At 38.1% G+C, this 24,962-nt stretch overlaps 2 protein-coding genes across 2 annotated transcripts; one reads left to right on the forward strand and one right to left on the reverse strand.

The window, feature by feature from the left end:
- Positions 1-6: 6 nt before the first annotated feature.
- LOC125780256 (remodeling and spacing factor 1-like) lies at positions 7-7,032 on the reverse strand (the record flags this gene model as incomplete). Its single annotated transcript, XM_049462189.1, has 4 exons — positions 6,211-7,032; positions 5,964-6,148; positions 1,917-5,906; positions 7-1,851 (listed from the first exon to the last, which is right to left on the reverse strand). Coding segments are annotated over exons 1-4 (6,291 nt in total), but the record flags the coding sequence as incomplete, so codon positions are not given.
- Positions 7,033-9,266: 2,234 nt separating this feature from the next.
- LOC125780255 (choline/ethanolamine kinase-like) lies at positions 9,267-23,588 on the forward strand (the record flags this gene model as incomplete). The annotated part of the gene is given in 6 exon segments (XM_049462188.1): positions 9,267-9,785; positions 20,799-20,867; positions 22,486-22,592; positions 22,731-22,941; positions 23,166-23,324; positions 23,413-23,588. Coding segments are annotated over 6 exon segments (740 nt in total), but the record flags the coding sequence as incomplete, so codon positions are not given.
- Positions 23,589-24,962: the final 1,374 nt, after the last annotated feature.

Here is a 24,962-nt window from a genome sequence, read left to right on the forward strand (position 1 = left end):
GGAACTAATATCCAAGGTGGTTAATTTGCGTGGCTTCTTTTTGATAGAACCCTTCGGCTTCGCCTTACGTTTCAGCACTTCATCTGAGTCATCGCCGTCATCTGACTTCGTTTTGCCATCCTCCTTTGTTTGTTTTTCCTTATCTTTCTCGTTTTCATTTTCTGTGTCCTGCTCTTCAGTTTTTATCGCGTCCTTCTCATCCTTAACCGCGGTTTCGTCCTTCTCCAATTGTCGCTGACGTGCCTTTTCCTCTTTATCCGCCTCCATTATGGTGGAAATGTCTTTGCCGCGTCCCAAATTGCCAGCACCCGCCAACTCATCCATTTCTTTCTTTAACGCCGAGTTGATAAGATCATCGTATTCGTTCAGCCGATAACTGACATTGATTTGTCGTCGCTTGCGCAACTTGTAAATCGGCTCGTCATCACTGTCAGTTAACGATGATGATGAGGAGGAGCCCGTACCGCTACGTGAACCACCACTATCGCTGCCCGACCTATGTGAGCCACTGCCGGTGCCACTATCCGAGTCATTTCGTTGACGACGTCGGCTGGCGATACCGCGTGCGGCTGCGCGCCGACGACTTCGCCCATCACCACGTCGTCGCTTGTGACTATCACGATAGTTTTCGGTGCGTGATTTACGACTGCTGGTGCCTTTCTTCACCAACGGTTTATCATCATCGCTATCATCATCACTTGCGCTGCGTTTTTTGTTGCGCTCATCGCTTTTACCGTCATCCGTACTGCCACTGCTGCCACTTTCGTCTTCGTCATCCTCACCTTCTTTACCGTTTTCACCACGTCGTTTACTCTTCTTCTTCTGCTTTTTACGCTCTTTTAGTTCCTTCTGCTGCTGTTTCTCATTCTCAAGTCGCTCCTGCTCGGCGCGTTCTGCTTCGGCGGCCAGCCGTTTATTTTCCACCTCTTGCAAACGCTTCAGCTCAACAAATTCATCGAAATCATTCAGCTGTTTCTCCAAGGCCGCAATCAGCTGCTCTTGCTGGCAAGGCGGACAATACCAATCACCTTCGGGTATATAGAATAGCACAGGCGATAGACAAGAACAATGATAACCCTTGTCACAGTTATCGCACAGTAGTATCCACTCGGGATGATCAGATTTACCGCATTTTTGACAAGCTTCCTCATCGCCATCTTCACCCTCTTCGGCGTCCTCTTTGCGCGCGGTACGCGCACGTTTCATGGGTACCACTTGCGTTTCGTCTTCCAAATCGGATTCCGGTGAGAATTCGTGATCTGAACGGAAGAGCGGTGAACCTGGATCGCTATACTGTGGCGGTTCATCTTCTTCCTCCGGTTCTTCTTGTTCCTCCGAACCCGATGACCAACCATCTTTGCCGGGACACTTCTTTTTCGCCTTTTTCTTCAACTCCACCTCGCTTTCTTCGGACGAGGATGGTTCCGAGGGTTCTACCACAGTAGGATCTGTCTGTTTTTCAGCCTTCTTCTTCTTCTTCAGTTCCTGCTTCATGGTACGTAGCGCTATCTCTTCGAGTTTGCGCCGTTCAGCCTCCTCACGTATTTTCTGCTGTGCAATGCGCCGCGATTGACGCACCGGCGTTTCGGAATCGATAGTATCAATAATATTAGTGGCATCCACTTCACGTTGCTTGCGTGGCCCACGTCCACGAGCACCGGCCGGTGTGCTTTCAGTCGCGTTCTTTTCTGGCGTTGTCGTTTTGGTAGGTGAAGGGGTGGGTGTGGACTTGACTAACGGCGTTTTCTCTGCTTTTTCCGGCGTGGCTGTAGTTGAAGTTGCAGTCGTGCTGGCGTTCTTCACACTGGATGCATTCGTTGCAGCGAGTTTCTTTTCCGGCTTGGACTTCGACTAAGAATAAAGGAGTTTTTTGTTTTTGTAAAGGTATGATATATTTGCAATTAAATTTAAATTACCTCTTCATTAACACTGCTTGCTGTCTCCTTTTTGGCATCCTTCTTTGTGGCCTTTGAAGCTTTCGGCGTTGGCTTAGCTTTTGCTTTAGCTTCCTTACTACTTTCCTTGGCTGTTGGTGTGCTAGCAGCTGCTTTCTTAGCTGTCGCAACGATTTCTTTCGATGTTGTGGTTGCAATTGTTTCCGTGATTATATTTTCCATAGCAGTATCGTTTTTGGCCTCTTCCGCGCTAACAGGCTCCACCACAGCCTTGACCGTCTGTTTTGACTCACTCTTCTTATCTTCCTTTTTGGGTGTTGCGACGGGTGTTGTTGCCTTCGCTCCACCTCGAGTACGTTTCGGTTGCGGTAACTCGGCATAAATGACCGTCGCAGCGCTGCGTCTACTTGAGCGACGCCCAAAAGTGGTAACCTCTGCAACAGGTGAAGGGCTTTTTTCTTTCTTCACCACGACCTCCGTGGTTTTAGTTTCATGCTCCACCAACGTTTCATATTTCATTTCCTTGTTACTCTCCGACTCATTCGCTCCGGTCGCCTTCACTTCCTCGCTACTGCGGCGCTTACGTTGACGCTCCGGTGTCTTACGATCTGGCGTTTTACGTGGCACGCTTGCCCGTTCGGCGAACAGCGATTCGTTTACTTTGCGTTCGGGTGTCTTCCGTTCGGGCGTCTTGCGTTCCAGCGTCTTACGTTCTGGTGTCGGCTCTTTATCCTCACTGCTATATGTTTCCAGTTTTTTTGCCGCCGTTTCTGTGGCGACTGCAGTTGCGCCTGCATCGCTAATGGTCCGCTTGCGCGGTATGGAGTCCTCATCACTCTCCTCCTGTCGTAGTTGTGTGAGTAAATTCTTTTTTAACGGTTTGGTGATTGGCGACTTTTTAGGTGGCGAAAATGTGGAAAGCGGCGTATTAACATCGTTAGCATTGGTTGTTGTTGCTGTAACGACTATTGTTGTCGCGGCTTTTGTTGTATGTGGTGTCTCCACCTTTACTGTGGGCGGTGTTGGTGCCGTTTTTTCGCTAGACTTTTTCAATTTCTTCTCAATGATTTCGGCAAGCGTCGGCTTCTGTCGGCCCGTTGTGGTTGTTGGTGTTGGTGTTGCATGCACCGGTGTTAGCGGTAATGTTGGCGCTGGTGAGGGCATTGTTGGTACCAACGGTTTTGCTGCGCTTACCAAAGGTAAAGATGTCGTTGCAACAGCGGGAAAAGCTGGCGGAAATGCTAACGTTGTTGTTGAACTTGTCAAATTCAGCCCTACGGTCCTCTCTTCAGTCGCTGAAATGGTACTTTCTGTCTGCTTTGCTGCTTGCGCTTGACTACACTCACGCTTAGCGGCCGCTTCTTGTGCTACTTTCAGATTTTTCACACAGCGTTCAATTTGCCGGCGTGGCGTTATTATTTTACGCCTACGACGCGCTTCCTCTTCACCACTCGAAGAGGTTGTCTCCTCAACGCGTGTTTTTTGTGCCTCCACCTTTTTGCGGAGATCGGCGTTTGTTATTTTGGGACGCATTTTTATCCGCTTACCACCTACATCTGCTGGATCGAGGTCATCTTCGGTAGCAAGTTCTTCCGGTTGCTCTGAGTGTATATCCACCTCACTCTCTGATGTCGATAAACGGTGTGTCGCAGGTGCTGGCATATCCTCAAGTCGTCGTTTGCGATTGATGGTAGTAGGCGGTGTAGCGGCGGCGGTAGTGCTGGCACAAGTGTTAGTGACCGAGACGATATTCGTGACCGACACGGCATTAGTGACCTCATTGCTTACTGATTGTGTAACGGTTAATGTGCTAGGTTTGACATTTTCCAAATCAGTTTTTGAGCTTTCGCTGCTATTATTTATTGTTGGCAAGGTTTTCTCTTCGGTATGCTCGTTACTTTTTGTTACCGGCTCAGCGAGTAATTCAGTAGGCGGATTTTCAATTTTTATTTGTTCGATTTCAATGGTTTCTTTTGGTTTACAACTATTATTTTCTATTGGTAACTCAGTATTAGCGTTAACTTTAGTATCTACTTGCTCGGCAACTGCATTTTCCTCCGTCTTTTCAATTTCGATATCTACCGCAGTAGTTGTGGACTTTGGTAGTATGATATCGTTATCTTCGTCATTGCTAGGAATTTCAGGCGCTTTGGGCTCATTAACGCTAGTCGTAACGGTAGTTTCACTTTGATTCAGTTCTTCATTTGGTTTAACCTCAGCGTCTTTGTCATTGTTTACATCCGGTTTGTCGGTTGAATTATTTTCTTTCAAAGGCTGCTTGTCCCCAGCAGCTTCAACTCCGTTTTCTGTCTCGGCTTTATTTTGATCCTCAGCTTTATTATCGTTAAAACTCTCTTCTGTATGCTCGGCTTTACTAACTGACAGTTTTTCTACTGACTCGTCACTATTTTTTGAGTCATCATCAATCGTTACATTTTCTTTCCGTTCGTTCACTTTTTCCTCAAGATTTTTAGCACAATTTTTCTGGTCTTCACTTTTATCTTTTTCTACAGGATTCGTAACACTTTCAACATCGCCACCGTTAGCCACCACTTTCTCCTCTAATTCTTTGTTTTCATGCGTTTCCTTGTCCTTCAATAGTACATTTTCCCCTTCTTTCTTTAAATCTATATCCCCTTCTTTCTTTAAGTCTATATTATTTGCTTGTTCACTTTTTTCTTTTGCATGAACAAGATCACTTGTTTCTTTAACACATTTTTCGGCGTCTTTTTCAGCTTCAACACACTCTTCATCTTTCTCATTCGCCGCATTTTTAAATATTTCACTTCCTTTAGCAACAACCGGTGAATTTCCCCCACTATCACCATCCACATTATTTCCTTTATCTTTTGCTTGTTGTTGTTTCATCGGACTAAGTTTAAGGCAACCAGGTTCACCAAAAAAAAATGTTGCCTTCGGTTCGTTTGTTTTTGTGGGTGTCGTCGGTGTGGTTGTTGTTGTTGTTGCTGCTGCTGCTGTCTCAACATCATTTTTGCCATTACCAACTAAGCAGTCAGCACCAGTTCCTTCACCATATACGTAAAACGTTGCTTCTTCAACAACTTCTCCCACAATTGGATCTGTATATGCTACCTCGCAAACTTCGTCGTCATCGCCGAAAAGTATTGTGTTTAGTGAAAATTGCTTATTTGTGTACACTCCTTCGCAATCCTCGCCAGCACCCTCACCGCTTACTATAAGGGTGGATTCTTCAATGGCTTCACCAACTTCATTCAACTCTTCATCAGAGTCACCATCTGAGTCTTCTATTTCTTTCTCCTCATTTTCATCCTCTTCGGCAGCTGCGCTATCTATATCCTCTTCTTCAATGGATAGCTCCTCTTCATCAACGTCATCCTCTTCATCTTCTTCACCTTCCTCACCCTCTTCTTCTTCCTCTTCTTCTTCCTCTTCTTCGGATATAGTCTTCTCATATCGACTGGGTTTTTTAGCGCGATTCACGTCCAAAAGTGAAGGGCGCGCTTTCTTTATGATATTTAATTCTTCACTCCGTGGTGAACTTTTCTCGACATCATCCAGACAACGTTTTGTTGCTTGCGATGTTGTTTGAGTTGTGGTATTTGGTGACGTTACAGCTAATTTACCGTTATTTGATAATTTTATGCGCAAATTTGGTATACGCGCTTCTTCCTCCTGTGAGTCGTCTTGTTCTTCTGGCGGCGGTGGTTTTTCCACTTGAGCTGTGCAACTGTTACTACTACTGGTGTCTTCATCAACTCCAATATCTGTAGAGGGCAGCACCACTTCATTGCCACGCAGTCGTGATATGAGATTAACTAATTCTTCACGTGTCGTGGCGACCACTTGCCAAATTTCTTCGTCTAGATGTTCCTGATATACACGCAAATTGCCATCAGAATCTTGTGTAAAATAGTAAGTGTGTCCAAGACGATCACGCCCTATCGGTTGCGAACGTAAGGAATCTGCACTCATTGTAAGTATTTGAGCACGAAACTTGCCATTGCGTTGAAATTGACTTTCAAGCAATTCCTGTAAAAAGTTTATAAAATTTAAAACTATAGTATTTCGCTATTGTTGTTTGCTTACCCTGAAAATTCTTAGTTTTACTTTTAAACTTGACTTTTTGTAGCCAAAACGTTCTACCTCCCATGCATCCTGTGCGGAATATGAGAAACAGAATTTACTTAGCGCCGATTCCCAACTTTTCTCGTGCACGGTTTTGCGCGTTTTACGCAAAAGCTTTATGTGTAGATCACGCAATTGATCGGTGACTAGAAAAAAATGTAACGATATATAAATCAAATTTGATTGAAATTACCATAAGAACGCTTACCTTCATCTGTATTTGTAAGCCACTCTTGCAAATGCTTGAAATTGGGTAACGGTATACCCAAATCCTTGGCGAACTTTTGCAGGAATGCACATATTACCGCAAAATCTGGATCATTGGCACAGGAACGTAGTGTGGTATTAAACGCTTCCTCTTCTCCCTCTTCGTTGCAACCATCTTCTTCTTCTTCTTCTCTTTTAATTTCGCCCGTTGCAGCTGATGACGCCGATGTCGACGCCGCAACTGCTGCTGCAGCTATCATCGACGACGCCATCTTTCATGCAATTTATGTTCTCCACTACCACAACGCTTCCCGACAACCGATCAACTCAATTTTGCACGTACAAACACACGCCCACACAGCGTTTAGCGATACCTTCCTCAATATTTTTGTTATTATTTTTAAAACTAATTTTTTTGCTACTGCTTATATTCCGTTCGGTCAGCGTCAAATGGCGCTGCTTTGTTCGACGCCACTGAGCTCGTCTTTGATCTACTCACTCACACGCTCAATCGTTGTCTTTTTCGTTGCCTTCCTTAGAAAAAATTTCTCATTGGCAAAAACTTCTCGACTTCAATACACCGAACATTGAAAATGCAAATTTCCTGCCCAAATCATACATCCAGTTACACTTTTTATATTTTACACATTGCACAACATCTTTATACAACTATTTGTATAATTTTCAAATGGATATTTTCTACAAATTCCAAGTAATTTTCTATAAAACAGCGCAGCACACAAAAAATAACAAATTTTCTACCACAATTCTTCAATTCTCTTTCGGTAATGGAGAATGATTAGTATCCAAGCGTGTTGCCGGATCGACGTGTTATCGATATATGTGTATAAAATTCAACAAGCGCATTGCCAGTCTTTTAATACAAAAAATAGCTAAAAACTGCTATCAGAGTTAATAACGATAGTTTCTAAGTCGTTATTTATAACTTTTGTAAATTTAGTTATGGTTTCTTCATTAATTTTTGCATTTTAATAAAACGAAAATTTCGATTTATTTGAAAATAGTTATCGCCTAAATTAAACAAAAGCAGAGTTGTATTTTTACGTAGCAGCCTGCATAATATTTTATTATGTACAGACATATAGGTATATATATATATTATGATGTATCTTCTTCTCTATATACACTTACGAGCTTGTATCTTTTAATAATAATAAAGTGTTTTACAGCCAGAATCACCATTCAGTTTTATGAATCTGTCAATACATATTACAAATATCACTAGATATTTCTATGATAACCAAGAACCCTGAAATCAATTGATGCAGCTCTCCAATTCTTTTTGGTATTGCCACAAACGTACTTGCGATTAATTATTTACATTAAGTAAACTTATCGATAACACGTTGACAAAATTCCGGCACAAAGCGGAAACAACCAAAAGAACAACACAGAAGAATTCAAAATTTGACAGAAAGCGGGAAATTATAGTGGCACTAACTGAAAACAGTAAGAACACATTTGGTACAAAGAAATTTTTTTCTGCTACGCGAAAGGTAATATTTAAAGTTGGGTGCGGAATTTCCTGATTACATTCATTTTGAATTTGCGCTTATTGGCATTTAAGGTAATAACGAGAAAATTATTGCGCAAATTACAACTGGCGAGTCTGTGTCAACTAATTTACATGATAGATCATGGGGGATATGTGTATAACTAAAATCTATTATTGCGGATTCTTTAATGTAATTCACGTCAACAGTACCTTTAACGCAATCTACAAATCAATGAATAGGCTGTATATTCGACTCCTTATAGCAGCAAAGATGCCTTTATGCAAGAAAGCTATTTTTATTTCCAAGTTAAGGCAGGTATTGCCTAATATGCATGAAAGCAGATGCTCGGCACTTCCTAGGGTCTTCCTCTTTCAAAAGTAAGACTATTTTTGCTCTACGCTGCTGTTGAATGTTGTGATTTTAGCTATTTAGATGGATCAATTGACTACAATTTGAAGTGATGTTGGTTCCAACCTTGGTCGAAGAAAATCAATGTGATATTAAAATCTATAAATATTGCATACGCAAGAGCTTCTTAAAAATTCATCATAAACCAGTGCTCATTGATTCCTAGGTCGAAAACCTGGGTGACTCTACTATCAACCTGACCACCAAATGTCCAATAAAACAAGGTTTAACCAGACCAACACTGCATAATGGCTGCTGGTGCACCATTTGTCAGCTTTATAGTTTAGGAAGGCGGAGTAAGAACGCAGGTAAAATCATTTCATTTGCCACTTGTGCTTGCAAACATATAAACACAGTACATATTTGCAGATATAAACATACATACATACATATTTGTTAGCTAACGCGCATATTGTTTTTTTCAAATTGACCTGATTTTTGTTCTTTGCTTCTAATGAAGTACGCATACAATAATTGCCACTGAAGTTTTTAAGAGCGCCAAGTAATCTTAGATATTAAGAGACACCGTTGGTAGTACCAAAGAGCATACGTTATTCGCGATTTATTAACAATTGCTTGCTCTACGTGTCTAGCGATCACTCAGCAGCGCCGTCGTGAAAAAATGAGAGCACAGGTAAAAAACAAATAACGAGCAATTATTGATAGAGCCAAAAGGCGAAGGAATTGTATATTTACACAGGTAAATCACATTATATACATACTTACATGTATGTGCGTTGCAGCAATACCAATTCATGATGAAATACGCATCGTAATTAACGATAATCTAGTCAATGTCCTCTAGCAAGCATTCAAAACGCAGAGAGAAATAAAACGAGTAAAACCGGAAGAATTGAGAATGTTGGCGATAAGCAGCGTACTGCGCTAGGAGCCAAGATAAGCCAACAAATAACCACTCTATTCAAATGCCGTGCTCGCCACCAACCAAATGCGCGATACGCCTGGATGCGACAGTCAGTTGCTCACGAGCTGTGAACAAAGTGTATTCGTTGTATTTTTTAGCTGCGCAAAACAACACTTGAATTGACGTGTTTTCAAAAAAAAAAAATACATAACTGAGTGTTTAAGTCAAATTTACAGATAGCGGAAAAAAGAAAAACAAAAAGAGAACATTTTAAAGCATATAAAATAAAAATTTATGCATACTAGTGAAGATATGAATATAAACTAAAACAATTGCTCATTACAGTTTCTTGTTCGTGTGTGTCTATTGTTTTTCTTCCATTTTCTATTTCATCGCCCATATGTGGTGCACAGACAAATATCGTCTATAAATATATATTGAAACAAACAAAAAACTAAAATTAACAACAACAACTTATTATCGCAGCTCAATTGCAGCCTTTTTCTCGTGAATTATTGAAATTATAGCCACTTACATACGTACACACGGGTGCAGCTGTTGTATTCCCAACTGCCTTCGTGATTACATGCAAAATAACGTGCACAAATAAATTTTAAAACGAAGAAAATATACTTTAATTACACTGTGTGTTGTAAGGGTGATTTGCCGTTTTTGTGTGTGTGTGCGTTTGTTTTTTAATCCAGCGCAGTTACCAAGTGTCAAACGTAACACTGTATAACACCGGGGAAATAGCAGTGCCGATTCTCAATGTCGAACCTACAAACGGTAAGTGAATTTGTCATAAAAAATAAGCATAGAAACAAAAAAATAATGAAAGAAACATGAAAACAAAACAATAAAAAAACATGAAAAATACAAACAAACTTGCGTACATGCATATAAGCATAAGAAATGAGAAAAAACTCAAGTGAAATGAAAGATTATCGTAGAATCACCTCATCGCACACAACGGGTAAAGGTGGTGCGCCCAATATTCTAGCTATCGCTTGCTAAAGTTTATTTAGTTGTTAGGTGGCAGGTGCGTGGTTTGTTTATTTATTTTTAACTATGTTTTTGACGTTTCGACATCGAATTTTAATAAGTGACGTCGCATGTGTGAAAAGCAAAAACAATTGTTGTTTGTTTACGTGCAGATAATCAGAATTTTTTTTTTATAAAATAGAAGCGATTTGCATAACATATAAAATGGTGAATTATTAAAATTGTAAATATTTCCGCTATTATTAAATTAATAACGATAATAAAAAGGTATAATATATTTTATGTGCATTTTTGTTACTGTATGTAAACAATGAATTTTTTAATAAGTTTAACTATTTTGTTATGTTATTATCTTTTTATTGAAAATTTACCTAATTAACTGTAATGAAATAATTTTTTTTTAACAAATAAATTACTAAAAAATAATGAAACATTTTAAATAATTTTACTATCATTAAATAACTAATACAATAATAAAAAAATTTTAATAATATTTTATATATTTTTGTTAAGTAGTTGTATCTAAACTATTAATAAATAATTAAGTATTATAATGAAGACTGTCATTATTAAAAAAATCAAAATAATAAAAAAAACTGTGATTTAAAAACTGACAGTTTTTAATTTATAAACTATTAACAAAAAATTTAAATTTGTGAATAATTTTTCTATTCTGTAAAAAGAAATGCAAATCAAATCTACTCCAATACCTAAGTATTAGAGCGATAGGTTCAGACAACTATGTATGTATGTTACATATCTCGCATTTAACCGATCATTCAGACATTTTAAATTTCGCCTTAAGTATCGCTGACTCAAAACGTGACCCACAGTCCCTTAGGCAAAGTTGTTTAGAATGTCCGTAAAACATTTCACGCATGCGCAATTTTTCAGTTTTTTGTCTCCTGTAAATTGACCCGATCTAATGCCTACATTATGACTAAATGCCCAGAACTCCAAAGTACGGATTAAAAAGATCGTCATATCTGCAAAGCACATAAAGCCACCTATATCTACTCCCGCCAATTCGCCTGCTTTGTAAAAAGTATGGCAGCAAAGATGCTTCAACCTTAGTCTGTCGAAAGCTGAACTTTGACAAGCTGTGTCCTTCAAAATCTTTAGCCTCAGCGTCTGAGTGACAATGGGACACTGTCTAGTTAGGACACCCATGATTGTGACCATAGGAAACTTGCTATGAATTAGTAGCTCCAGGAACCTTTTGCGTTCCACTCTGGGCCAGCAGGTTTTCGCCTCCTACAAGCTGAACATTTCTTACAGAGAAAGAGCGAGGCCCATGAATCCAACTTTCGAGTTCACGAAGACAATTGACCTACAGCTCATTTCCGACCTAATGGCATTTGCATTTTGTAGCGAGCTCAACAGCTTTACATTTCCCGACGATTCCGCTGTGGTCAGGCACCCAGACATGTTTAATTTGGAAGTATATTAACCAAATTCGTTGGGGGCATATCTTTTAGACATCTTCTTCTTCTTTACTGGCGTAGAAACCGCTTACGCGATTATAGCCGAGTTAACAACAACGCGCCAGTCCTTTTCTCTTTTCGCTACGTGGCGCCAATTGGATATTCCAAGCGTGGATGTCTTCCTCTTCCATAAATGTTCCGCAGAGCCTTTCTCTCGAAAACTCGCAACGTCGACTCATCAGTTGTTGTTATCGTCCAGGCCTCTGCACCATATAGATGTCTTTTAGACATCACACCCTGTAAAAATAAGTGAATTAGGATTAGAAGGCGAAGCATCCCTCCCCAGGGTTGTGCGGTGGGTTTGTGAAAGGTAAAAACAAAAATACAATAAAGGTCCAGTTAGGACACCTATAATTCTAAGGCCGAGGCCTTATAGAAAGCCGGTATTAAATTTGAACGAATTCCGTGGGTATTATTATCCTGTTATTCCTACACTACAGTTTTAAAAATGGACGATAGATAAGAACCATATAACCAACAAACCTCATACACCTGAAGGTACTTCCCCGGCTTTAATTATGACACCCGTTTAGACCCGTACTAAGAAGACTATGTAAGTTTGTTGCTTGTTTTATCGTTGAAATGGACTTTACTCATACGTGTTCACATATCTCTTTATAAATGCTATAAAAGTAGATAACCTCTATGCGAATAGAAGTAAATAAAAGTTTCTTGAATGATTTTTCTCAAAAATTCCGAGATTATTTTTCTTTTTCTAAATTTTTTGTTGTCACTGTGGCCTAACCTAACTTTGTGATAAGCATTTTATGAGTTTTAATCTAATCTAGTGTTAATTATGATTTACATACTTAAATTTTCGCACCCGGTAGTTTAAAAGTGCGTGCATAGAGGCGCCTTTGACGTATTACTTTTTATATAGTCGTATCAAGAGGTTCAATGAGATTATCGCATTAGATTATTTAGAACAAGTGCGCGTGTTTCCTCATTTCATCAAAAGTTTAGTTTCCAACAGCATTCAGGAATTTTTATAGCCTGAACAGGGTATATTGAGTGTGCCACGAAGTTTGAAAATCCTGAAGGAAACGTCGCAGATCATAGTATGACGAGCTGAGTCGATTTAGCCATTCCTTTTTGTCTGTATTTTGCTCACGTCTTGTTCTCTTCAAGAGTATGTATATCTATCTTCCATTAGTGTGACTTGGAATCTACTCTTCCAAAGAAGAATCTGCTCATTTGTCGCAATCACTAAAGCATATAGCTGAACTATCGAAATCAAATAAGGAAAACTTTTTCATTCGAACAGATACTTTCACGAAATTGATATGTATTATCTTCCAAGGCGACGGTGCAATTTCAGAAGAAATTGTTCTGATGGAACCACTATAACTATACAAACTTTCTGATCAAAGTCTGGTTCCTGTAAGGAATATTTATGTTTGTGAAGGGTATTATAGCTCCGGCGCAATCGAAATTAACATTTCTTTCTTAATTTTTAATTACTTCGCTAAGTACCCGCATAAATATGTGAGAAGTTGACAATCAACTTGAACTCTTATCAAAGGCGAATTGCGTATGCCAGTTATATCGAGTTCATTAACAGGTTCTTGAGTTGAAATTCTTTATCTATAACGAAAAAATGTGTTATTACAACCAAAAATAAAGTTAATTAATTAATTTTTATTATTGGTTTTTAATTTTTTTATGACTTAATTAAGTTCTCGTGATCTTATCAAGAAAAGGCTCTTGAAACACTCGTCATGATATATTTGCGTACAACTCGAGTAGCTGGTATGTAACTTAAATTAGTAATTAGCCTCCTGCGGTGTCAATTTTTAAGTGGTTTAATAGTCGATGAAAATGTTGGAATAATACTGAGCGATCGAAAAGAGTTTATAGGCCTTTTATAAGGTTTATAGGCCTTTTGTAGGGTTTATTGGGTATTTCTTTTGAATAGTTACCTTATACATATAATAAAACATGAGAGATCACCTTTCGACTTGATAAACATATTCGATTGCAGTTTTAAGTCCATACTTTTAATGTATGTACTGCTCTAAAACATGTGCTTTCGTAGCCTCCGAGATCCAGAAGCTGCAAGTTTTTACCTTTGGAATATTTGCCGCATTTTCTGTTCCATATCCGTTTCTTACAGGAACCTTATGTTTACGTAAAAAGCAAATATCCAAGTGGGCCCGAATTCTCAAAAGAAAGTGCGATTGGCTTTGACATGTTCTAAGACGAGATCTATACACACTCACCCGCAACGTTTTTGACTAGAATCCACAAGGCAGCCGACGGAAAAAACCAAGCCGCTTTAACCTGGAAAAGAAATTCGAACATCGAAATAACTCCAAAAAAGTTGAGGTTCAATATAGAGGCTGACACAAGATCCATATAAATGAAAGTATCTCATTGTGGCAATTTACTCCCCGGAGTCATAGGGTACAGTATAAGGCTGCATACAGTCGAGGAATCTCATAATGAAAGGTCCACGATATTTAAATGATATAATTTCTTCAATTGGCTTTAACGATCCTTCCAAGTTCATAACCCAATTTATACACGGTCAAAGAAAAGATTTTTTTCTTAAGACCCCAATGTGGTAGTTTCGCATCGGTCGGTGTTGACGTACGCTCAAACTTACCCTCAAGCTACCTTTAGCTTCTGTGGCTAATGTGGGCCGCGGCTACGTCACAGATGGTTCATCCGTTAAGTACAATTTTCAATGACTCGTTCGTGCATTCCGACTGGTAACTGGAGAATGACACGCGCGATGTTTAGACTTTAGACTTTTCATATCCAAATGTCGCCAAGATCATGAGCTTCAATTTTAGACATCAAATAGTCGGTAATCATGACGCGATAACATTTTTAAAGAAATATGGACCGATGATTCTGTATGAAATGCCAGTTTTGCTCTTCGCCCCAAATCGGCAATATTGCTTGTTTACATACCCTGACCGCTGAACAAAACTTGGCTCGATAACGTCGTATGTTCTTGGAAAAGTCCATAGGGTGAAGCAATGTCATTTGCGAAGGTCGGGCGGTTCTGTTCTTGCGCCAGCTGTATTTTGTACGCTTTCACTTTAATATCTCGTCATAAGATGCACCAAGTCGTTTCAAACGTCAGTCCAAGTTGTTGCGAACGGCGCCTCTCTGACTCTCCATGGTCTACGTGTGCACAATACCAAGCAAATACAACATGACAGTTTGGCACGACTCGCGCGTGATCTGTCAAAAAAGACTGTTGAAAAAAGTACCTCTACTTATAGTTATGTATTAACCGTTATAATAAAGTCTGTAAATATGCATTATTTTTATGAATTTATTACTAAGATAAGAAGATTCAAAGAAAAACGATTTTTTTCTGGTTTGCAAGTGCTTAAAACCCCTTCATTTTCAAAAAGAAATGTCATTTTGTTTTCATATATTTGAGTTATTATGCTTTCCTGGAAGAAATATAATATGGTCTACTGGCATATATAAAAATAATAAAGCAACAAGTCTATATTCTGGTTGAGCTATTGTTAGTTACAGACTTATTTACATTAGCGACTCTCGTTTCACGCCACGTGACATCCTGGACTAATTATAAATATTCGAGAAGAGGTTTTCAGTACATGTCATATATACTCGTATTATATGTATGTATATATATAGATTTAGACCCAAGCGAATATATTTTCTACGCTTTTATCAACTACAGGTATTTTGCACTCAACGAGTAGACTACTTCCCTCTTGAAATGCTCTGGCGCATAGACTATCTGCCAAGTTTGTTAAACTGATAACGGCAAATACGTAATGACAAAGTAGGCAAAAATGAGTGGTAGATAAAATATTAGTTTGCCTAAGCTTATTGTAAGAAAAGTAATATATACATAAAAGCCAGGAGCTACTACGAATTAAATATGTACAGGGTTTGTCCGGAAAGTAATAGGACTGAGTCGATTTAATAAAATTTATTGAACCAATCGTTACAATTCTTTAAAAACTTTCGAAATAGGCTCCTTCTGCGTCGATGTAGCGCTGCCTGTGCGATTTCCAAGCATTGCAGACGTCACGAAAAGAATTCTCCGGAATAGCCTTGAGAGCATGTTGCTTGGATCCCCTGTGTCGTCTCAAAATGCTTGCCTTTCTTCTGCCTTTTCAGGCAAGGAAACAAAAAAAATTCATGGGGTCCACATCTGGGCTGTAGGGCGGCTGCGAAAATGTTTGGATGTCGGCCTTGATCAGGTAGCTAGCCTTGGTAAGGTAGCTGAAATTGATCAAAGGTTCATTTTTGTATTGGAAAGTTTTGACGTCATATTCATAAAACCACGATTATCAAGTATCTCTTCTGCGACCTCTACTCGGCGTCGTCTTGGAAAAAAATTAAGATCTTTTGGTACGAGTCTCGCATTGAAACGACTCACGTCCGAAACATTAATCAAAATTTTTTTAGTCGTTTCATAACAGGTGTTGAGATCCGCTGTTATCTCTCTACTGCCAAGCGCTGTTTATAATTTTTTCCGATGTTATCGTCATAGGCAGATATAGTGGATGTCTTACGTTGCATCCACACTTTTCAGAGGCCCAAACCCCCTGAACCGATCGTTGCAATTCCTTTCCTATACAAAACATTGTCTTTGCATAGAAGATGTTTTATAGTCACCTCTTGTTTTACGTTCTGACAGCATCTACAATAGTCGTTGGTGGTCGTCAGTCTACTGGCATACCACGTTTGCTTACTTGTTGCACAATTCAGGGACAGAAACTCAGTTGAAGCAAAAACTTAGCTTCATGACGAGTTGCCGGACACTGTCCTTCGAAAATCAACCATCAAGAATTCGTATGCTAGGTTTGGACGTGATTACATGGGCACCGAGATAGTGAACGCAGTGGACGCCGAAAAGAGATTGTTACTGACGGAAACATCAAAGAAATCCACAAAATAATTTTGGATGACCGTAAGGTGAAATTGTTTGAGATAGCAGACGCTCTAAAGATATCAACTCAACGTGTACGTCATATCCTTCACGAATATTTGAGTATAACAAAGCTCTGTGCAAAGTGGATGCCGCCCGAGCACACTTTTGACCAAAAACAACTACGAGTTGATGATTCGGAGCAAGGTTTAGAGATGTTCAAGCGTAATAAACCCACGTTTTTTGCCGATATGTGGTAATGGATGGAATATGGCTACTTCCTTTCACTCCAAGTTCGAATCGACAGTGATCCGAGTGCACTGCATACGATGAACCCGCTCCAAAGCATGAAAAAACGCAACAAGCGGCAAGTCAGTGGAATAATTTTTATTGACTACCTTGACAAAGGAAGGACGATCAACAGCGACTATTACATAGCGTTATTGGATTGTTTGAAGGACGAAATCGCCGAAAAGTGGGCGCTTTTGAAGAAAAAGAAAGTTTCACCAAGATAAGTCAGTGAAAACGTTGGCAAAATTTCATGAATCGGCTTACTATTGCTTCCACTTGTGCCGTATTCACATCGTCGATCGCCAAAAACTCAGTCCTCTTTTGAAGCAAAGGCCGAAACGTACTACAAAAATGGTATCGACAAGTTATAGGGTCGCTAGAATCAGTGGATCAACGTTGAAAGTAACTACTACTGTGCGCCAAAATTTCGCTCGAAGACTTTTAATTTTGTCGAAATATTTTTATTCTAAGTTGGTATGACTGTCAGAGACATTTGTGACAAATGTCAGATCAAAATAATCATAAACGTTTATCAATAGTGTCTAATATACAAAATTTCAAACAAACGGGTTGTTCAGCTTTCTTTCATTGTTAGCAGTCGCCATGGAAATTTTTCGCATCGTAAACAAACAAAACTGTCAAACACACACACTAATTGACATATGGATATCCAAATTCACACCAAAATAAAAAAAGGTTCTACAATTTTACGACTTGTTTTTTATCGATTTGAGTTACGCGCGTAGTTAAATTGAATCCGGCCCAAATTTGATCAGTTGATATAATATGAACTGTTCGGTAATTTGGTAAGATTTCACTAGCTCGTTTACTACCAAGTTCTTACTCCGTCTAAAGTGCTTTCGTGCCTACTAACAAAATTACGGATACAATTTACCATTGATTCATTCACGTGGTATGCGTTTACTTAGAATTGATTATGATAACACTAGTTTGCAAACATTTGACGACAGTGATGTTAGAGGCTGTTTCTTGCCAAGTTTTTTATTTGAAGAGCTTTCTTCGCGAAATTTGATAGGAAAATGGACATCCCAACATCTAGGATTTTACTTACTAAATTTTACTAAAAGGACAAAGATGTGTGATGGAAAAATTTTTGAACTCAAAAGACGTAATCTGAACAACTCAAATACCCCACACACCTCTTAGTACATCAGTCGCAAATTTTTCCTTCAGTTTTGTTGTGTAGTGAGAGTAAATAGAAACTTTGAAACGATTATACGGTGATTAGTCTAATCAATTCAATGTTTCTATTTATTTACTATGTATTACTTAATTAAAATTGTTATCTCTCATTTACTTTGGTTACGGTAAATATTTACTATAAATATAAGCATTGAAATCGGCCCCCTTATCAATAACAATAAAGCTGATTGCTATTCAAATCCCTTAATTATTTACCATATGCGTGCAAATAATATGTGTCATCAGTAAATATGCGAGTATATGTAAATATTATAATGAGAGAATAATCGCATTACTTTGAGAGCTGGTCATAAGAATTTTCGTCAAATAAGTAAAAAACGTTTACTTCGTTTGCACTAAAGCTATAATACCCTTCAAAAGTAGGAAAGATACCTTAACAGAAATTGGTTGTAATGGTTCAGCTACTTCCATAGGCTGCTATATATATTTCTGGACTTGGCAACACTAAGTGTTGTCAGGTGCAATCTGACATTTCCATTGGAAAGTTTGACATTTTTTAGCATGACATCACTCAGAACGTTTTGTCATTTAATTGGAATTAACTCGTGATTATAACGACAAGAGTGCATCGATGAACTAAAATCTTTGTATGGCTATGAAGCACCATCCTATAGCACTGTGAAAAACTGTTACAACGAATTCAATCGTGGCCGACGCTCGCTCAAAGACGAATTCCGTGAAGGTCGTCCAAAAACAGCCGTTGTGCCAGAAAACATCGATGCCGTACGTGAACTGATAATACAAGACCGTCATGTAACATACCTTCAGATAGAGGCATGCCTATGCATTTCTCCCACCAGCATACATTCGATATTGCATGAACACCTGGCCGTAAAAAGGTTTGTTCTCGTTGGATCCCGCACAATTTGACAATCGCTCAAAAAAAGGCTCGTGTGGATTGGTGTAAAGAAATGCTGAAAAAATACGATCGCGGTGCTTCAAAAGACGTTTATAAGATCGTCACAGGTGACGAATCATGGATCTATGCGTATGAGCCCGAAACAAAACAGCAATCGACCGTGTGGGTCTTCCAAGACGAGCCAAATCCAACGAAAAAAAAACAAAAAAAAAATCATTTTCGTTGATAAATATGCCTATTTTCATTATTAGGCCAGAAATATATATAGCAGCCCTCCTATATGCTATAGTGACTTGATCTCAATAATTTCTTCAGAGATTGCATTATTGCTCTAGATAATCATACATGGTAAATTTCATGAATAGATTGTGACAAAAGAGTACACAGAAATTATAAATAAAACGCTAAATATTTAATTATTCATAAATATCTAATTTGTCGCCTTCAAAGTAATCCCCACCATTTGTAATACACTTATGCCAACGCCTTTTCCAGTCCTCGCACACTTCTCATAAGCATTTTTTGCGATGACCTTCAGCTCCTTCAGCGAATTTTGTACCATCGATCGACTGAAAACGGGTTCAAAGGCGCGACAATTTCAGTTTGTGGAACAAGAAAAAATCACACGAAGCCAATTTTACGGTGGTTGATTGATGGTATTCATTGCGTGTTCGGGTTTATATTCGGTCACAATCGTGGCTCGATGCGATGGTGCAATTCCGTCCGCTTTCGACGAATGTTCTCGCGCAAACACCTCAATATGGCCAAATAGTACTCTTCGTTGACATTCTGTCCCTCCGAAACAAATTTATAATGCACCAAACCACGAATATCGAAAATATAATGAGCATCACCTCGATTTTTGAGCGGCTTTGGCGTGTTTTTTGTTTTTTTTTAGTTTCGGATCGTTTTTTCCGATGATTGTTGAATTGTTTGCTTGTCAAACTTATAAACCCAAGCCTCATCGCCTGTTACAATGCTTTCCATGAATGTGGGATCGGAATTCGGACATACATACTGGAGTCCAAAGGGTGAGGTTTCTTTTTGATAAAAAAAAAGATTATTCACCTTTATCGGAGCGGGTCGATCAAGAACGCGTTTCATACCCAAAATATCTGCTAAAATCATTCTAACGGACTCGTGAAAGATGTCGAGCCCTCTTGCCATCTCTTTAACACTTGCTAACGATTTTCAAGCACCATATTCTTCACTTTTTTAATATTTTTATCTGTTGAAAAGATCGAAGGTCGTCCAGAACGAAGCATGTCTTCAACGATCTTTCTATCGTCTTTAAAGGTTTTGTGCCACCCGTAGGCTTGTGTTTTTGACAAAACTGAATCACAATTTATTTTGAACGCTGTCATCATAACCAAATTACCCACTAATGATAACAATTTGTATTCCAACAGCGACTTTTGCTTGTTACAATTCATAAAATTCCAAATTCAGTGGCGGCGACAGCTCTCTAAGCCCTTACGCTGCTGCCACCATGCTACAGGGTTGGTACTAAATTAGTGCCCAGCTCAGCCTTGGTTTTGCTTCAAACCATTTTTTCCATCGCCACCAAAAATGTTGAATTTCAACTCATCCTGAAATAAAACCTTTTTTACAAAAATCAAATATCTTTTCTTCATTTTCTTTCGCGAATTCTAGACGAAATTTTCGTTTCATTCTGAAATAAGAGACTTCTTACATAGTAGTCTACTGTAGCACTCGTTACTCTGAATCTCTTTGTTTTGTTCTATGTGTTTGGCTAATTTTGGTGTAATGACTTTTGATACTTTTGGCCATTTCTTTGAGATTCAAGCTGTTGTTTCTAGCATAAAGCTTTTCCGAATGCCCAATGAGCGGCTTAACTTCATTAGAATCACTATTTTTCAGTTTTTTACAACGGTCTGTACCGTTGCTCGACTGTACTGTTTGCAATGTATGTATACTTTTCACCGCCACTGTATTTATATATTATACAAAAAACTATGTAGATTATTAGATAATATATAGAAAATAATTTTTCAAATCAATTTCGGTACTTTCAATATCTGTATATGTATGTTTTTTTCATTATACTCAAGCGCCTAGACATCGAATGTGAGAAACTCCGAAGCTTTAGCTGGCTTCATAACGGAAATATTGGTGAAACTGTAAGATATCTTAAAATTAATTAAGGTACCCACTTAATTTTACCTAATAATAATGCAGTCTGGCACTAAAAATTAATAAAACCAGTCCAAATAATGCTCTAACCCCCAAATATCCCTAACGCTTTTCGCACTTCTGTTTGGTAGTAATTTAATAATAACTAAGGTTGAATGCATGTGCACCACTTTCTTTTTAACATAAGCAACTGAAAATATTCCACCGCCTTTGATATCAAGACGAGATTTTGACGCCAACCGCACTTTGCCATTCCTTAGTTGTGTAAATCAAAAGATCCAACCTGCAAGTCTGAAAGCTTCAACTTTCTTGAATGTTAGTTGGGAACGAACTAGCTGATAAATTTGCAAGATCTGCGGCTATATCCAATATGGTAGAACCGGAATCTAAGATCTAAGTTACCATCCATTCCATAAAGGAACTGTTTCGGAGGGAGGAAAGAGTGAGCACACAAAGATATTGGCGACAATTTACAGGCATGCGCCGGGCAAAGTTCTTGATGGGTGGTTACAACCTCACGCAGGATCAAAAATAGTATAATAAAGTTCCACAGAGACAAATTCTGGTTACACGTGACATTTTATGTTGTAAATTGCAGGCTTAAGTAGCATTTATTTAAAATGGATATAGTCTCTTGTGAAAATTTCTAGTCTTGTGAAAGAAGCCAGAAACTTCTGAGGATCTGATCTGATCTAGTCTTGCGACAAGAAGCCAGAAACTCCTGAGGATCTGATATTACACTGCATAGCAGTGTACGGACTCAGAATCAAAGCCCACATCATCCCAATAATGTCCAGCAAGGTCATGAAATTCATCACAATGTTAGGCCTATGTGAGTCTGTGGAACAAAATGCAGCTCACAATAGATCTTAGATCGCAGTACAAACATCAAATTATTCCTATCTGTCTAGCTAGCAATTTCTGTTATCCACAGAGAAATTTAAGTTGCACATCCAAGAGAAAATGAAGATTAAGTAAGGTATTCCAAGTAAAATGCCAAGTTCGATGCCTGTAGTGAAGGTTTTTATATAAAGCTTTTAATCTAGATCCGGTTGAAGAGCATATAACTTAGATCTGGTTGGATAATTACCAATGGTAATTCCTTCTAAAAGTTCAGTGAGAGAAAATGGCTTCAGAAATCCTGAAGCTGATGCGATTATCAACAAGGAATATTCGAACAACTTTTAAGAACTTTAAGGAGTTCATTGCAACCTTGGATGTCATCTTACGAAATCTGAGGATTTTGCAAATGTAATCTTAGAATTTCAGCTACAATCTTTAGATCTTTTTGATTCACTTGCTTACTAGAACTAAGTTAAGCCCCGAAATCACAATCCCAGTTTCTGACAACACATATAAGAATATCTCTTAATATTTACTAACAACTCTTTCAAAAGTCGTTTCCCAACATCCGTTATATTATATTATATAAATTAACAAGCAAGTTCGCTTCCTTATACGAATATATAGCAATAATTTCACCACCCAGCATGAAATTTTGCTTATCTCCAAATAAATACCATATTTCCACTAAATTCGTCTCAATTCCACTAAACCTTTTTGAGTAATTAGGTAATTAATTTATATATATTTCACTAATTACAGGCTTCTCTAGAGGAAATACGCGAGGTTGCTGCGCGTTTGTGTCGCGACTACTTGACTGGCCGCTGGAAAACGATCAGCCCGGCTGATATCATTGTGAAAAAGATTAAGTGAGTTTTTCGAACGAAACCGCAAATTAATGTACATAATTAAGAACATATATCTATACAGATATACTATACATATATTTATTTCTTTATTTATCGAACTGAAAGCTATAATTAAAAAAAAAATCCCCTTTTTTACAGTGGCGGCTTGTCGAATTTTCTGTATTATGTCAGTTTACCGACGACTGACAATAACTCACAGTTTATCGCACAAAATTCCACAGCACCACAAGGCAGTGAGGATTATCTTCGATTGAACGGTGAAAGTAGCGACTACATAACCGGTGAAAACAATAATGAGGAACAGTTGCCTTTAGTTGTTCGACGAAAGTCGAATAGTGAGCCGAATGAGGTAAGTGATATTGCTTGGTCTCTTAGAAACAGTGTTTCCTAAGGGAGATAGCTGAAGCTTTAGCGAGAAGTATACTTGTGAGTAAAGCATTACATGAACCGTGTAGTGCTTCGACTGGAATAAAATATCTTAAGAAACACCTGCTATGCCGCAATTTTCGACTATCGACTAAAGTTTTTTTAAAAAATACTAAATTTTTCGAAATAATTTTAATTTCTTTGCAGGTTTTACTTCGCATTTATGGTGAAGTACATGGCGAGGAGGATGATGCCTTGGGTGGCATCATCACCGAATCCGTTGTCTTCGCATTGCTGAGCGAAAGGAATTTCGGTCCAAAACTATATGGCATATTCCCTGGCGGCCGTCTCGAGCAATACTTAAACGTAAGTTATTTTGGAAACGTGATAAAAATTTGTATTGAAACTATTTCAATATAAAAATATATACATATTTTTATAATATCATCTACAGGCTCGTGCTTTACTTACACGTGAATTAGCGGTGCCGAAAATTTCAGAGAAAATTGCCGAGAAAATGGCCGAAATACACACATTAGATATACCAATGTCCAAAGAGCCAGAATGGCTCTGGAATTGCATGGACCGTTGGCTTAAAACATTAAACGGCATTTTATCACGAACCGATTGGTGAGTAATATAGAATATTATATTTAAATGAAAAAAGTGGTTTAGCTCTTCCAAGCCCGAGTTATTAGTTTAAAAAAACGTGTTTCTTCGTAATACCATAGATTCTCAAGCGTCGAGAAAGAGTTTACACTCTCCATTTTATTCTTATAAAGAGTTTACAACCTCTTTATTTGTTTTCTCAAACGTTTTTATCAAACGCCGCCAGCGTTGTCAAACGGAAATGAACGTCAGATATTATTACGAAAATTTTTCGGAATTATATGAATCGATCTAGAATTGTAGGAGGCTGAAGAGTCCTTAGTGACCAAAACTTGTCTACAAAACTAACTTTTAGAACTTCTGTGCTTTCAAATAACTTCTGTTTCTCAGAAGGTGACCCCGAAGCTATGAAGTTAAAGCGGCGAGAGAGTAATTCTCAGGAGCGATGATGATTTTTAGATGCCTGGTTTTTTTTACTTGGTCAAGATGGATGAGAATCTTAAACTAAAGGAAAACACGAATTTAGCCTTTGTAATGTCTGTTGAAGAAGATTTTCGAAAACAAATGTGAATAGAAAGTGAAAAAAATGATGGGAATAAGAAATCATCTAAGGTGAAACATTCCAAAAATGTTCCTTTCTCATAACCTTATAATAATTTTGAATGTAACCTCAAATTTTTTAGTAAATCATTTGATTTGTATTTTTTTATTGATTTTTAAAACCACCAAGTTGAACAAATTCTTTCAAAAATATTTCATTAAGGTACGAAAGTTATTGAAAACCTTTTTATACAAAGGATAGGTGGCAACTCTCTTTTAAAAATTCCTTCATGAACTGAATAAAATGATTTCCTCTAGTTCTATTGTCACTACGAGGTACGAAAACAAGCTGGTTGAAAAACTTTTTATATAAAAGATAGGTGGCAACTCTCGTTTATAAATTCCATCATAAACCGCATAAACTGATCTCTTAGTTTTATTATTACTACGAGGTACGAATGCAAGCTTGTTAAAAAAGTTTTTTTATAAAAGACAGGTGGCAACTCTCGTTTAGAAACTAATCTCTTGTAGTTTCATCATCACTACGAGGTACGAAAACAAGTTTGTTGAAAAACGATTTATATAAAATATAGGTGGCAACTCTCGTTTATAAATTGAATTTTATTATTAATTTTTTAAGACCAACAATTTGAACACATTTTTTTTTTTAATATTTAATTAAGGTACGAAAACAAGCTTGTTGAAAAACATTTTATATAAAAAATATGTGGCAACTCTTGGTTAGAAATTTCTTCATAAACCGAATAAAATGACCAGTAATTTTATCATCACCACGAGGTAAAAAAACAAGCTTGTTGAAAAACTTTTCTAATAGAAAAAAGGTGGCAACTTTCG

Source organism: Bactrocera dorsalis, unplaced genomic scaffold (genome assembly GCF_023373825.1).
Source record: "Bactrocera dorsalis isolate Fly_Bdor unplaced genomic scaffold, ASM2337382v1 BdCtg331, whole genome shotgun sequence".
Lineage (NCBI taxonomy): Eukaryota > Metazoa > Arthropoda > Insecta > Diptera > Tephritidae > Bactrocera > Bactrocera dorsalis.